This window comes from Pipistrellus hanaki, assembly GCF_964339955.1.
Source record: "Pipistrellus hanaki genome assembly, chromosome: 3".
NCBI classification, from domain to species: domain Eukaryota; kingdom Metazoa; phylum Chordata; class Mammalia; order Chiroptera; family Vespertilionidae; genus Pipistrellus; species Pipistrellus hanaki.
This window is the reverse complement of record NC_140505.1, coordinates 33621890-33637495: the sequence shown is the minus strand read 5'-3', so window position 1 is coordinate 33637495 and position 15606 is coordinate 33621890. Positions and strand designations below refer to the sequence as shown.

The following is a 15606-nucleotide window of genomic DNA, read 5'->3' as shown; positions in this document are numbered from 1 at the left end:
CCTTCAAAAGAATATTTTGTATTTTAAGAAATGTGCTCTGGTTTTAAAAACACACATGCTCACATTAGCTTTTTTTTTTTTTTTTTTTTTTGACACAGCTCTCAGTTTAAAAAAAAAAAAAAAAAAAAGTTCATTTACATAACATCCTGAAACTGTTGCTTTTCCCAGTACTATTTCCTATCATTAGGCCAAGCTGGAGCAGTAGCTATAACTTTCCATCTTGCCTTCTCCTGGATAGTGGAAGGGCTCTGGCAAGGTGCTCTAGGATGTGATGACATTCTGAATCTCAGTTTACCCAGAGCATTATCTTCTTTAATCGTTTACTTAAACTAGGCACTGTTATCCACTGGTTGTTTCATGTTAAATCTCTGATCTTGGAACAACCCCCCAAAAATGGTGGCATCTCCATTTTATTCGCAGACCCTCAATGATGAAGAAACTTGCCTAAGATTATAGGGGATCTTAGTTTGCTAGGGCTACCACAACACCGTACCACAAACTGGGTGGCTTAAACCAGCGTTTTTCAACCGCTGTTCGGCGGCACACTAGTGTGCCGCGAGATGTTGCCTGGTGTGCCGTAGGTGCAGACAAGACAAGAATTTTATAATTTTTCACTATTTTGTTTACTTAATATTTCATAATAAAGTAATTATAAAATACTTTCTTTGTGTTTATTTGATTCCTATTCAAGAGAATTACTTTATATATAGTCAATATAGGCACAGAGTTAAATTTTTTAACATTTTCTAATGGTGGTGTGCCTCGTGATTTTTTTCATGAAACAAGTGTGCCTTTGCCCAAAAAAGGTTGAAAAACACTGGCTTAAACAATGGAAATTTATTTTCTCACAGTTCTGTAAAAGCTAGAAGTCCAAGATCAAGGTTTTGACGGGTTTGCTTTTTCCTGCCTTTCTCCTCGGCATGCAGAGGGCTGCCTTCTCGCCGTGTCCTCACATGGTGTTTTCTCTGTTTACATATCCCTGGTGTCTCTCTGCTTCAGACCTTAGATTGGATTAGTCTCGCCCTACGGGCCTTATTTTAACTTAATCAACTTTTAAAACTCTCTATCTCCAAATACAGTCACATTATGAGTTCCTGGGGGTTAGGACTTCAACATAATTTTGGAGGGGAACACAATTCAGCCCATTAACACGGCCTATTATTGTAGCTCAGGTGGGATCTGTACCAGTGTCTTCCTGCCTTGGGAGGAAATTCATTCAGCTGTGTGGAAGGAGCATGAAGAGCTTCAGAGGAAGCTGAAGAGATTTTTTTAGAAAATACATATGGAATCCCTGCTGAGTGTCAGGAGTGGGGGACATAACATTCAACAAAATAGTGCTTGGTTTCTGTGTTTGCATAGTGTTTACAGTCTACTGTGGAGGGAGACAAAAATTGAATAGGCAATTATATTAACCTCTGTAAAATACAACTAAGAACGATTTCTAGGAATTATCCGCCTTTTGATTCTGAATCTAGTTTCAGTAATTCCATTCTGAACCAGTAGGTCAAAGCTGTCATTTATTATCTTCTAATGTAAGCACTTTGCATATAATCAGCTCTGTTCCTAGCTAAAATAGCCTGCATGACTGGTGTGATGCCCAGCTTACAAATGAAGAAACAGAATTTCTGAACCACTGGTACCTGAACTATAATGGGATGTGGTCGGATCTGAATCTTGGCCTGAGGTTTCCAGTCACTGCCTTCCCGGGAACTCATCTGGCAATTAGTTTCTTGTCATTTCTGAGCAACAGGCTGCGGAATACTAAATTTTAAATGCCAGAGAAAAATAAAACTATATTTCAAGGGTTAAGGCTTTAAATCTTATTACAAGTTATCAAACAAATATTAACTAAAAACGCCAGCAGAGCACCCACCTTTCTGTTGTTGCTTTGAGTAAAAATTACTTTTAGTAATTAAGAGTGTTCACAAGTCCCTGGTCGGATATTTCAGTTGGTGGGGGGGGAGGGGGTCCTGTCTTTATCCCAAGGTTGCAGGCTGGATCCCCGTCAGGCCAAATGCCAAGAAGCAACCAAGGGATGCATCAATAAGTGGAGCAACAAACCCACGTTCCTCTGTCTATCTAAAATCAACTTAAAAACACTTTTTTTTTTTTTTTTTTTTTTGGCTGGGTACAGTGAACTTTATTGATGGTGCATGACAAAATAGGGCTTCGTACGCCCCTCCCCTTCTTCAGGGGGTCTGGGGTGTAAACGGTGGTCAGGAGGTTCTCAGTGTGTCGGGGACTGATCCGGGGCAAGGACGCCCCAGCAGCGGAGGGCCTCTCTTCCTCTTGCTGGGGCTGGTGATCCGGGGAGCTCTTACTCCTTGGAGGCCATGTGGACCATGAGGTCCACCACCCTGTTGCTGTAGCCAAATTCATTGTCATACCAGGAAACGAGCTTGACAAAGTGGTCATTGAGGGCAATGCCAGCCCCAGCATCAAAGGTGGAGGAGTGGGTGTCACTGTTAAAGTCGCAGGAGACAACCTGGTCCTCAGTGTAGCCCAGGATGCCCTTGAGGGGGCCCTCTGCTGCCTGCTTCACCACCTTCTTGATGTCATCGTATTTGGCAGCTTTCTCCAGGCGGCAAGTCAGATCCACAACCGACACATTGGGGACGGGGACACGGAAGGCCATGCCAGTGAGCTTCCCATTTAGCTCAGGGATGACCTTGCCCACGGCCTTGGCAGCGCCAGTAGAAGCAGGGATGATGTTCTGGGCAGCCCCTCGGCCATCACGCCACATCTTCCCAGAGGGGCCATCCACGGTCTTCTGGGTGGCGGTGATGGCATGGACCGTGGTCATGAGCCCCTCCACGATGCCAAAGTTGTCATGGATGACCTTGGCCAGGGGGGCCAAGCAGTTGGTGGTGCAGGAGGCATTGCTGACGATCTTGAGGGAGTTGTCATACTTCTCATGGTTCACACCCATCACAAACATGGGGGCATCCGCAGAAGGGGCCGAGATGATGACCCTCTTGGCTCCGCCCTTCAAATGAGCCCCAGCCTTCTCCATGGTAGTGAAGACTCCGGTGGACTCCACAACATACTCAGCGCCAGCATCACCCCATTTGATGTGGGCGGGATCTCGCTCCTGGAAGACGGTGATGGGCTTTCCGTTGATGACAAGCTTCCCGTTCTCGGCATTGACGGTGCCTTTGAACTTGCCATGAGTAGAATCGTACTGGAACATGTAGACCATGTAGTTGAGGTCAATGAAGGGGTCATTGATGGCGACAACTTGCACTTTGCCAGATAACATCGCAGCCCTGGTGACCAGGCGCCCAATGCGGCCAAATCCGTTCACTCCGACCTTCACCATCGCGTCTCAGGATTGTGGCTGCTGGCACTGCACGGGAGGCGAGGCTGTCTGTCGAACAGGAGGAGCAGCGAGCCTAAAAACACTTTTCACAAGTAGCGGCCAGCGGGGAGAACTGATACGTAGAAAGTCGTCGTTACCTCAGTAAGTACTCGCTTTGTGCACCGTTTTAACGTTTCACGGAGACAGAACGCCAGCGAGGGCTGACCAATGGAGACCTCACTTCCGGAGCGCGGGGTGCGTCCCTATGGCGTCAGCTCGGGGAAACGCGACTTCCGTTCTGCGCGCGCAGCGCATCCTATGGAATCCTAGAAGCCCCGTTTCGCATGGGTTTCCGCACCCACTCGGGAAGATCGGTGGGTCGGAGGGGCGCCTGCAGGCGGATTTTCTCGCCCGCGCAGCCCCCTCACTGGGGGATCGCGCGTTAAGAGTGCGGACATTGGAGACGGAACCTTGGGGAGCCCTGCGTCGGCCGGTCTCCGGTTCCTTCTCATTTCGGGGCGGCGGTGTCAATCGCTGCGAACTGCGGATTATTTCCCATCTTTCCTGAGCTGGAGCAGGGCCGCCGTTCCTGTGTCCTGGGCGGTGAGGCAGCCGGTGGTGGAGGCATTAGAGGAAAAGGTCTCCCGCCACTCCGCCCCCGCGCTGCGCCCCGAGACTCGCCGGCCCCATGGGAGTGCAGGGCCTGTGGAAGCTGCTGGAGTGCTCGGGCCGGCAGATCTGCCCCGAGACGCTGGAGGGGAAGATCCTGGCCGTGGGTATCCTTGGCGGGGCCTCGGTGCCGGGGTGCAGGTTCGCGTCTGGGTTGTGCTCCCTCTTCGACGTTTGCTCCCAGCTCTCCAGCCCCCCAACTCCCAGCTCCCAGCCCGCCAACCCCCCAACTCCCCAGCCCCCCAGCTCTCCAGCCCCCCAGTCCCTCTGCTCCCCAGCTTTGGCTTTATCCCATAGGGGCAGTGTTTTACGCTTCCCAGGAAAGTGGGGGTGAAGGTATCTGCACACAGCCGGAGGGATGGGGAATAAAGGGGATATTTAGATGAAGGAAGCTTAGAATAGTGTCTGGCGCTGTTGATATCTGAAGTGTTACCCCGTGGGAAGTCAGCATGGAGAGAATGGAGTGGGCTTCCTCAGGCAGTTATGCCTTTCTTTTGAGTCCTCAGTTCATGTTTGTTGGAGGAAGGGTGGTGTGATCAAATGTTTGACGTTTTAATTTTTTTTTTTTTAAATAGGAAATGTTTATGGTACTGCACAGCACGAAAAATAAAAAAGATGTACGGTGAATTATTTTGCTCCCAAGACTTTTTAAGGACTGTTGTTTGTGTGTATGCTTGGCTGGTTTTGTTTGTGTCTTTGGGATGAAATGTGTTTTTCTTCATTACCAAATATGTGAACTGCTCTTTCTGAAGTTGCCTTTCTTCTTCTTCTTCTTCTTTTACTTGCTAAGCATTCTTCTTTTTGAGAGTCTTTTATGTTCTAGAAGCTCGTGGTAACTTACACCACTTCCCTAAATGAGAACCTATAAGTAATGTAATTATTATTATACTACTTTTTTTTTTTTTTTTCAGTGTGAATCTCGGAATACATCTGTAATGGATTTGCGCTTACAAGTTTTTATGCAGAGCACCTTAGGGGAAAGGGAAAGTTTGTGTGTGTGTGTGTGTGTGTGTGTGTGTGTGTGTGTGTAAGCATAGGTGTTATTGCTGCCCTCTAATGGTTCCTCAAATCACTGCTTTCTAAAGATTTTCTTCGTATGTGAAGGAAAGCAGTTTTGTCGCAGGAGTCTTTAAAACTGCAGTAAAGATTTAGGCCATTTTACATTGTAGCCCATATGAAGATTTCATTATTTGTAAATGAATTGAGATGACACATGAAGTTCAATTTTTTAGGAAGTTGTCCAATGTAAGGAAAGGCAGAGCATTTAATTTAGATGATCTGTTTTCAGAAGTCTTAGCTCTTTTCCGACATGAAATGATTTTCATGGGTTTTGGTGGTTTTTTTTTTTTTTTAAAAGAATGAATCATTTAAAAGGAATGTCACAAGTTGTTCTCCAAAAGAGTTGTGCTAATTTATTACAATTCCATAGAGATTATTAGATTTTTTTTAAGTATAATTTTTTTTGAAGTTAGACTTCTTAAGAGGATACTTATGTGTATGTAAGATTTTAGAATTCAGTGTGTGAATAGTAGAAATAAAGTTCATTGGTTTTAGGTAGATTTCTTCAGGGCTAACCATTTTTCAATTTGGAATGATTGTGATGAGTCCGTAGTTTCATCTTTTGGATGGTATCAGTTATTAGGAATTTGGAATTGGAGGTTGAGGAAAGAGATTCCAAAATGTTGTCCTTAACAGCTCTTCTAGATATTAGCATTTGGTTAAACCAAGCACTTAAAGGAGTCCGGGATCGCCATGGGAACTCAATAGAAAATGCTCATCTTCTCACTTTGTTTCATCGGCTCTGCAAACTCTTGTTTTTCCGAATTCGTCCTATTTTTGTGTTTGATGGGGATGCTCCGCTCCTGAAGAAACAGACTTTGGTAAGAATCTTCCATCTTCGTTTTCTGTCCACATTCTCAGAAAGAAAGAAAAGTTCAGATAAAATTTTAACTTTCTCTTTAGAATTTTGGAAACCAAGATTTATCTTGACCTATGTACAATTTAATTTAAATTTTCTTGAACAAATAAACACTTTTTCTTTGAAAAAAAAAGGTTGATATGTGAGACTATATCATGGTGGCAATGATAAAATTTAACTTTTAATAAAAGGACTGAAATTGTTACATTTGAGATCTTATCCTTTGCACATGTGTCAAACACAAGGCCCGCGGGCCAAATCCAGCCCGCCAGGCCTTGCAATGTGGCCCGCACCGCGCTGTCATCACTGCACTCCGCTGTCAGTTTATGACATTGTCAGTTTCAGTAAACCATTCGGCCCGCGATTTAGGCTGGATTTTAGATTTTGGCCCCTTCTCTGATTGAGTTCGACACCCCTACGAGTGTTTTCCTAGGTGTTCTACATTTGTTCTGGTTATGTTTTTATTGCGTAGAGCGTTATAGAACATCTATAGGGGAAATGGCTCCCAGAGTCTGAAATGAAGGGTCATCCATGATGGTTAGCCTTCTTTTAAAGGTGAATTGAATTTTAGGAGTGAGCAATGTTACGTGTTGCCAAGTTTGACTAAATGGATATAAAAGAATGAGAATAAGTTTATTCTGAAATTAGTTTGAAAAGTGTTTGAACAATGTTGTGAATTTTGAAGTAATTAGATATATGACCTTTATATGTTGAAAATGTCAGCTCATGACCTTGTAATCGTACCAGACAGATACTGAATGAGGGCCTAGGGTAAAAGTAAGGATCTGTAAATGCTTGTGGACATTTGTCGCCTCAGTAAAAGATCTAGTCTTGAATGGTTTTAATTATATTCTATATCAGGTAGTCTTTGGAAGGATTAGAAAGAAAGAGAGAACTCCAGAACTTTTTTACCTACTGGTTGTAAGTTTGTATGGACCCTTATACAATATATCTACAGTTTTCCCACTCCTGATAAAGGAGTTAGCTCTACCTTAGCAATCATATTGCAATATATGAATGGATCAAACCAACACATTGTACACCTTCAACTATGTTATATTATCAAATCTCGATTTCAAAAAAGGATGTTTTGGTATTTCTGCCTAATATTCAACCATAAGCATGGAGACTCTAATTTTTCCCTACTTGGACATTCCTTACAAGGTATTCTAGTACATTTTAGGATTTCTTATGATATAATCATGAATGTTAAAGGACAGAGTTACATGTAAGTAATGTATTTTTTATAAAAACCAATGTCAGAAATTGGTTTTGGCATAGCAATGGCATTTCAAAGAATAAGTTAATTAATATAATCCCTTTTGGGGAAGCATCTACTTCATTATATGTCATTAAGTTTTAGGCTTCTTGAAGACTGTTAAAAGAAACTACAAGTAAATTAATATATATAATATCCAGTCTATTAAATAGTAGCTAAATGGAGACTAAGCGTCCTTTACACATGAGAAACCTGAAGATAGCCACTGACACAGCAACTATAGGAAATACTAAAATAGCTGTCATTTAAAGTTTGGAAAACCAAATTCTATGGGGGAAAAAATCACAGAAATGTTTTTAACATACTAATACTCTGAGGTAAAGTCTGTGTCCATTCTTTTCACAGGCTAAGAGAAGGCATAAAAAAGATGTGGCAACCAGTGACTCTAAAAAAACTACAGAAAAGCTTTTGAAAACATTTTTGAAAAGACAAGCTATCAAAACTGCCTTAAGAAGCAAAAGGTAAGAGGGAAATTACCTTTTTTTTTTTTTAAAGATTAATTTAAGCCTTTTTAATTTTAAAGATTAAGCCTTTTTAATTTTTGCATTGGATTCCTGTGGCTGCCTTTTCCTAATTTTAGCTCAGGAGAGAGAATGAAAGGAGAGGAATAGGTGGGATGTCCCTTTGACCTGATAATTTGAGGTTTTGGAAATTCTCTGTTCTGTGTGAGTTAGCTTTGACGAGAAGAAAAGCTGTAGTGTTGCCCTGCATGCACGTTTTACTTGTGTAAGGTTCTTTTTCATGTCACACTGCGGTCTGTGACCCAGGCCCTGAGGCAGTGCAGTAGTTTCCTCTCTCTCTAGGCTGCACTTATTCCTCACAGCAGTGGCCTAGGCAGCCATTGCCCTGTGTTTTCCCCTTTCTCATCTCCTCAGCACGGTTTCTGTAATCAGTGGGCGAGTACTACTGATCCAAAGTGCTGTTTCCTATCATCTCTGCTTAAGCCTGTGTGTACCTTGCAGAGATGAAGCACTACCCAGTCTTACTCAAGTTAAAAGAGAAGATGACATCTATGCTTTGCCACCTTTACAAGCGGAAGAAAAAAACAGGTAAATGTTTATTTTAAAATATCATATTTATGATCACTGCATTCAGACAGACGTAACCCTTGATGTCTAATCTACATGTTAAGGCATGAGGAAATGAATGCACCTAAAATATGCATTCTTGACACTGTTTAGAATATTTTTCAAAACTAAATTTTTTACTGGTAACTCGCAGTGTTGTGGTGGTTTGTGATGGTTTCTTTTTCTTTCTGTAGAGCCTATACCAGGACTGTTGTTTTATAATTCATGAAACATGGATTTTAGTTTTTCAGATCTTTGCAAATCTCAGTATAACATGGTGCCTGCCGAGAACCTCTCTGGCCAGTCTTTCTCAGGCTTCTTTGTGGATTCTTTCTGGCTGGCTATTAATTGTCAGCGGCTTCTGTGGTTGAGGTGCAGGTAGAGGACCAGTTTGACTATGCCCTCCACCTGCCCTCATTTCTTTCTATAGGGACTCAGAGGCGAGGTAACTTCTGAATCAGCCCAGTTCTCTTTATCTTCATCACTGTAATCTTGTCTAGGTTACTATAATGGCTTCCAAATCTCTTTCTCTGCCTCTGGTCTTACTCCTTTATAGCAAACCCTCCCTGCGAAGCTTTATAGTGTAGAATAGAATCTATTAAATCCCAAATCTGATATTGTCTTTTTCTTGCTTAAAACATTTCCTAGCTTCTAATTTTGTTTATTAAGGACAAAACTTCAACCCTTTAGCCACATGCTTTTCTAAATGGTATATAATTGCAGGAAATTCCAGAAAGCTTTCATGATATCCCAAATTCGGGTGAGGTGACTTATCATACTCTGGCTAACCTGCTCTTTCTTGTGCTGGAAGTTCTTAGGTCATATTGTGATTGTCCCCACCAGACTGTAAAACATCTTATTCATCTTATTCATGCCATCTTATTCATCATTGTAGCCCCATCTTATTCAGGGGTCTTCAAACTACGGCCTGCGGGCCACATGCGGCCCACAGAGGAGTCTGATCCTGCCCTCCAGGTTTTTTGGGCAGTGAGCGCAGCCGAGGTGTTACAGTAGGAATTAGTAATTCATATAGTCCGGCCCTCCAGCTCTCTGAGGGACCATGATCTGGCCCCCACTTTAAAAAGTTTGAGGACCCCTGTGTAGCCCCTCCAGGTAGCAGCACCTTGAACTCAAGAAATATTGAATCACACATTAAATATTCATTAAATCATTACATCACACTTATTGTAAATGTATGTTTGACTTTCAGTTCAGAAGAGGAAGATGAAAAAGAATGGCAAGAACGAATGAGACAAAAACAAGCATTACAGGTATTGAAATAATTTTCGAATTCAGAATTTATACTGTTATTTGAAATGAATGGCATAAAAATTAATAATTTTAATGAGGTAGTATGAATTTTGAAAAGTATCTTAAAAATAATAAAGATAGATGCCTCTTATTGTGTGTATGTGTATTATATTTGTATGTATGTGTATATATGTATATATAAAATACACAGATGCATACACATATATATGGAATTATGCATAACTAGATATCCAAAATAAGCTGTTTTTTTTTTTTTTTTTATAAGATACCATTAGTAAATAAATAGAAATAGTTATATATGTTCATGTAAAATACAGCCACATACCACCCACAAATAACTTCTAGTAATATTTTGGTATATAGTAGTCCATCTCCTATCCCTTGTATGGTTGAGTGTGTGAGTATTCGATTATATGTATGCATATATGTACTATGTCTGTTTTTAAAAAATATATATATTTTATTGATTTTTTTCATAGAGAGGAAGGGAGAGGGATAGAAAGCCAGAAACATTGATGAGAGGGAAACATCGATCAGCTGCCTCCTGCACACCCACTACTGGGGATGTGCCCGCAACCAATGTATGTGCCCTTGACTGGAATCGAACCCAGGACCCTTCAGTCCGCAGGCTGACACTCTATCCACTGAGTCAAACGGGTTTCGGCTATGTCTGTATTATATGCTTCAGTTATCTATTGCCGTGTAACTTAGTAGAGTGAAAACAGTCATTTATTATCACCTTTCACTGTTTAGAGGGTTGATGAACTCAGTGAGGCAGTTCCCTCTCAGTGTCTCCTGTGTAAGTGCAGTCAGATTGTAGCTGGAGCTGGAGTCCTCAAATGCCGCCTCCCTTGCATGTTTAACCCTTTGCACTCCGCTGTCCCCTCTCAGGGGACATCAGCATTCTAGCATATCACTCGGATGTCCCCTCTCAGGGGGGACATTGCAGTTTATTAGTGATTACGGGGAATTGAGTTAATTCAACGCACGTTTCCGCTGCAAAGTAGCGTTGAGTAGCTGGTAGCCAATGCCCAGAATGGTTCGGAGTACAAAGGGTTAAATTCATAAGGTTCATACCTGCCTCAGCGCCTTTGCACTTGGTATTCTCTCCGGCTGGAATGCTCTATCCTTAATCAGGCGTTTTGTCATCTTTTACATCCCTGCACAAAGTCATTTTTTAGTGGGATCTTATCTATTTTTCTCTCTTTTTTTAAAAAATTTTCACCCAAGGATATGTTTTTACTGATTTTAGAGAGAGAGGAAGGGAGAGTGAAACATTGATTGGTTGTCTCTGGTACGTGCCTTGAATGGGAATCAAACCCACAACCTAAATATGTGTTCTGATCAGGAATCGAATGTACTACCGTTGGTATATGGTACAACACTGCAACTAACTGAGCCAGGGCACTTGCTCTCTCTTCTAATCAACTCTCTTAGTAGAATAGCCTGTTTTATTTTCTGATTGTATCTTGTTTATGTATTTATTTATCATATATCTTCCTTCACTCTTAAGAGTACGTACCATATCTGGCATGATCTCCATAGTACTCTAGCTCCTGGCACAGTGCTTATCACATAATAGGTGCCTGGTAAGTAATTTTCCTTTTGAATGTATGAATGAGTGAATGAATATATTCCCTAATGTGCCATTCACTTTCATGCCTATTGCAGATTATGTGCAACTGTGTTTAGCCTATTGTAGATTATGTAGCACTCTGTTTATGATATAAGCACAAGATGTATCTGTCATGGTGAATAGCATCAAGTGTATGAAATGCTAATTTTATGGTGTTATGTTTTATTCCTTATAGGAAGAGTTCTTTCAGAATCCTCATGCAGTAGATATTGAGTCTGAAGACTTCAGCAGCCTGCCCCCTGAAATAAAGCATGAAATCTTGACTGACATGAAAGAATTTACCAAGAGAAGAAGAACATTATTTGAAGCAATGCCAGAGGTAATATATATATATATATATATATATATATATATATATATATATACACACACACACACACACATATATATATATATATGCACATTAATGCATAGAATTGAGAACTGCAGAAATATTTTTCATTAGAAAAAAGAAAATTGATAAGCATTTTTTATAATGTTTCCGGTAACAGCATTTGTGGAACATCATATACTTGGTGTTCCCCCAAAATGTATACACACTTTAATAGCTGATAGCTAAATTGATGTTTGTTTCTTTTCAGATTTAAACTAATGGAATTAAAAATTATTTAAAGTATGTATACATTTTATTTTAATTCTCAACTTTTTTATTTCATAGTTATTATATATGTGTAATTCACATATATATTAGATGTACAGTTTATTTCTTATGTATAAATACTGCACCCAGGTCAAGATATAGGACATTTTCAGAACTTCAGCAATCATGGGATAAATACATAAACAAATGCTCATAAGCAGAAGCCTACCTCTCTTGCCTCCACTCCTTTTCTATAAACAATATCCCTAAGCATACAAGTCTTCTGTTTCTTTTTCTGTGTTTCTGTCTCTCTGTCTCTCTTACACACACATGCATGTACACACACACATGCACACAGTGACACACACATTCAAGAGAGAGAGAGAAAAAAAGCAGGGCTTGAACCATGCCACCAAGAACTCCTGTTTTGTGAGAAAGCTCCACCACTGAGCAGCTGAATGCAGAAACCAGGAAAAGGTTTCCAGTGACCCATGACCTTGAAATCTCACCTACACAAGTCATTCATTTAAAATAACTGCCATGTTAATCCAATGGCTGCAGTTACCAAACTCCAGTATCTTTGCTCAGACACTAAATCTACGTGATCCAGGTACCTGCTCGCACAGTCACCCAGTCCCTTATGGTATAGATTAAAATGGCATGGGATTTCTCTATCTATGAAGTGGAAAGTTGCCGGGGTTCTTGTTCCAGCATTACAAAGGGTTCAGCAATCTGGAGAAAAGCTGTGCGTAGATTATGTAAGAGTCCAAAGACGATAGATAATTTTGAAAGGCATTGTGGGTCTGAGGAGCTTTAGCTAAAGGAGCTAAAGTTCTCCTTGTCTCAGGACCCTTGCTGTTTATTAACACAATTTGTCCTAAGGCAAGGTGGAGATAATACACTTCAAAGGGTAAGTTATAGAAGCATTGTCAGATTGGGGAATAGCCTAGAGCAGTTCAGGTGTTTAAGCCAACTGGAGGCAGTAACATGTAGATTGAGATGCCCTGAGCTATCTGGCAGCAAACAATCATCCTATTCAGGTTTGGGATAAGTGTCTTTCAGCCATTCCAACAGGTGATTACAGCCCTTGTTGAGCCCCCAAGTTTCATCAACTTTTTGACAAAAGGCTTGTAATTATGACATGCTGGACTCTTACACACAATTTCACAGGGCCTGGCTCTTTCAGAAGAATCAGCCTTTCTTGGGAGCGTAGAATAAGCTTCAATGTAGTTGTGAGAACAAATGACTATGAGAGATCCTTCTGGGAAAACACAAACATACACTAACAAGCTGCTTGCATATCCATGTTTCCTCAAAAAGTAATGAAGTCCAACTCACTTCCTAAATACAAGTCCAAAAGTTATTCTGCATGTTACAGTAGGGACCTTTCCAGTGGATATTTAAATAGAAGACAATGTTTTGAACAGGCCAACTTTATTTATTTATTTTTTTTGTATACCTTATTCAACCCATCAACTTCCGTCATGGTAATGTTTTGTTTAAATTTTCTGTGAAACACAACAACTGCTCTTGATGGAATAAAGTCACTACCAAAAAAATTTTTAGAGGAAGATGTTTAGTGTAGTTTTAATCCAAAGCAAATGTGTTTTGAGAGGAGAGGTTGATGATACGATCCTACTCTTAAACTTGCTCTTCTTTTTTTTTTTTTTTTTTTTTAACTTTGACACTCTGTATTTATAAGTTTGAATTTGCAAATATTTACTCAAAGAAAGGTTTTTTGATTTTCATCCAAGAACAGATCTTGTCTCCTGCTTGTATTTTCATTTTTCTCCTATACTTTTTAGCACCCAAATATGCTTATCTTGCTCACTTCTGTATTTTCAACACCTAGCTCAGTATCTTTCACATTGTCAGTGCCCATTATATGTTTAAGTGATTCAATTCTTAGGTTAGTTCATAAAAGTTACTTTAACCCATAATATTCATTGTAGAATTTGAAGAGTAATATAGAACCTAATCATATTGGAAAAGTTTGTTCTAACTGGAAATTCCACGTACTTCTTCCTCTGTTATAAGGCAGGAAATGCAGTTGTATCTCCATGTTCCCCCTTTTTTTCTGGACATTGGTAATAGGGAATTTAGTGAGAAATTCTTTAAATTAAAACATTTGATAGTGGCTCCACAGCCACAGAAACCCCCAGTGGGGTGGTGTGTGGAGTTGGGTTTTATTGAGCAAATCTCCTGATAATGCTACAACCATTAATTTTTACTATCTTTAGTTGGTCAATGAATTTTGTTTTTCTTTCTACTGCTACCACCTATTAATTCTAACATTGTTCTTCTTTAACTCATTGTAGGTCAGAATGTAAATTTTTGCAGCACTATTATTCCTAATGAATGGATTTGGTATTCTTTTTTCTACAGACTTTTGAACATTTTTTAAATTGATAACAAAATATGAAAAAGGCAGGAGAGACTTCTTTTCCCATCACTCCTTGGTATTTTCTCTGGCTGGAATGCTCTGTCCTTAATCTGTTTTTCCATGAAGAATGTGAACACAGGCCATAGCCAAGGTATACAGAAATGATATGCAAAGCACAGAAGTAAATTTATTTTTATTTCAGGGGAAAAATCCAGGCTCAGTCTACCAATCAAGCATTTTATTTCATGCATGTGAAAGGATCTTTGGCTGGTCTTTGAGAAAATAGAATTTGGATTATGTAAACAACAATGGGAAAAGGAGCAAGAGACAGTCCCTAATGACTTGCTCCACTTGCCTTCCTTTCTGCCACCACACAGCCTCTGGGCTCTGTAGACAAGGGTAGCACAGTGCAGCAGCTCATTGGATGAGTAATTCTCACAGCTAAGGGAAGTTCTAAGTGATCCAGGTTGGGTCGTTGTGTCATCTCTACAGTGGGCAAATACAATCTGTGCACCGGGCCTCTAATATAGGATAAGGGTTAATCAAAAGATCTGTTTTTGATCCCAGACCTATCACTGACTAGCTATGTGCTTCTAGGAAGGGTACTTAACCTATTTAAGTCTTAGTTTTTTCATTTTTAGATTGGAGATATTGACATTTGTCTCATCAGTGGTTGAGAATAAAATGGGATAATATATATAAAGGTAATTAGAAGAATGCCTTACCCGGGAAATGCTTTGCAAATGTTTACTATTAATAACTGGTTGCTATTTTTTATTGTTTATCTTTTGTGGGCCAGGAACTATGCTGGGCACTTTACTTGCCTATTTACTTAATTTCTAGAAAGTTGTCTCATCTGTTAATCTATAATAAAAATGTCACAGTGCCTGGCATGCATCACATGCTCAAGCCATGTATTTTTAATGAGTGATTAAATCATAAACAGTAGCCATGGTTTCTTTTGTTTTGCTCAATTTTTTTGTTTTAAAGATTATGTTATTGTTTTTTCCTAAGTACTCAAATTTTACTTTTATAATATGAAAATACCACCAATGAAAAAACATTTAACTGCTCTTTGTTCACCTTTGGGAAAGAGATGGCTGTATGGTAATATCTGTATTTAATATAAATTCATTTTTACTTGTTTGCTTTAGGAGTCCAATGACTTTTCACAATACCAGCTCAAAGGCTTACTTAAAAAAAACTATCTCAACCAACACATAGAAAATGTCCAAAAGGAAATGAATCAGCAACATTCAGGACAAATCCAAAGGCAATATGAAGAGGAAGGGGGCTTTTTGAAAGAGGTGGAGTCAAGAAGAGTGGTCTCTGAAGATACTTCACATTACATCTTGATAAAAGGTATTGGGCACCATCATTTATTTGACAGTTAAAAGCCAACAATGTTTTGTGTCTCTGAACTCTATAAACTGCCACCCCTGGATAATATTAATGAAATCTACTTATGTAATAATAATTGTGTAAAGCTATTAGTGAATTACCT

General features: G+C 40.0%; 2 protein-coding genes across 2 annotated transcripts in view; one reads left to right on the top strand and one right to left on the bottom strand.

The window, feature by feature from the left end:
- Window positions 1-2091: 2091 nt before the first annotated feature.
- Window positions 2092-3543, bottom strand: LOC311620711 (glyceraldehyde-3-phosphate dehydrogenase-like). Its single transcript, XM_084880298.1, has one exon. It carries the CDS (start codon window positions 3317-3319, stop codon window positions 2318-2320), a length of 1002 nt encoding a protein of 333 aa, XP_084736424.1. The 5' UTR covers window positions 3320-3543; the 3' UTR covers window positions 2092-2317.
- Window positions 3544-3555: 12 nt separating this feature from the next.
- The window catches only part of ERCC5 (ERCC excision repair 5, endonuclease), a 29995-nt gene continuing 17944 nt past the window's right edge, over window positions 3556-15606 (top strand). Inside the window, exons 1-7 of the mRNA XM_084880260.1 lie at window positions 3556-4074; window positions 5672-5847; window positions 7510-7625; window positions 8127-8213; window positions 9442-9502; window positions 11315-11458; window positions 15257-15464. Of these exons, the coding sequence (XP_084736386.1) occupies window positions 3987-4074; window positions 5672-5847; window positions 7510-7625; window positions 8127-8213; window positions 9442-9502; window positions 11315-11458; window positions 15257-15464 (880 nt within the window). The 5' untranslated portion in view covers window positions 3556-3986. The remainder of the gene's footprint in view (window positions 4075-5671; window positions 5848-7509; window positions 7626-8126; window positions 8214-9441; window positions 9503-11314; window positions 11459-15256; window positions 15465-15606) is intronic.

Coding starts and splice junctions, on each gene's coding strand:
- LOC311620711 (XM_084880298.1), bottom strand. CDS start 3,319: ATGGTGAAGGTCGGAGTGAACGGATTTGGCCGCATTGGGCGCCTGGTC.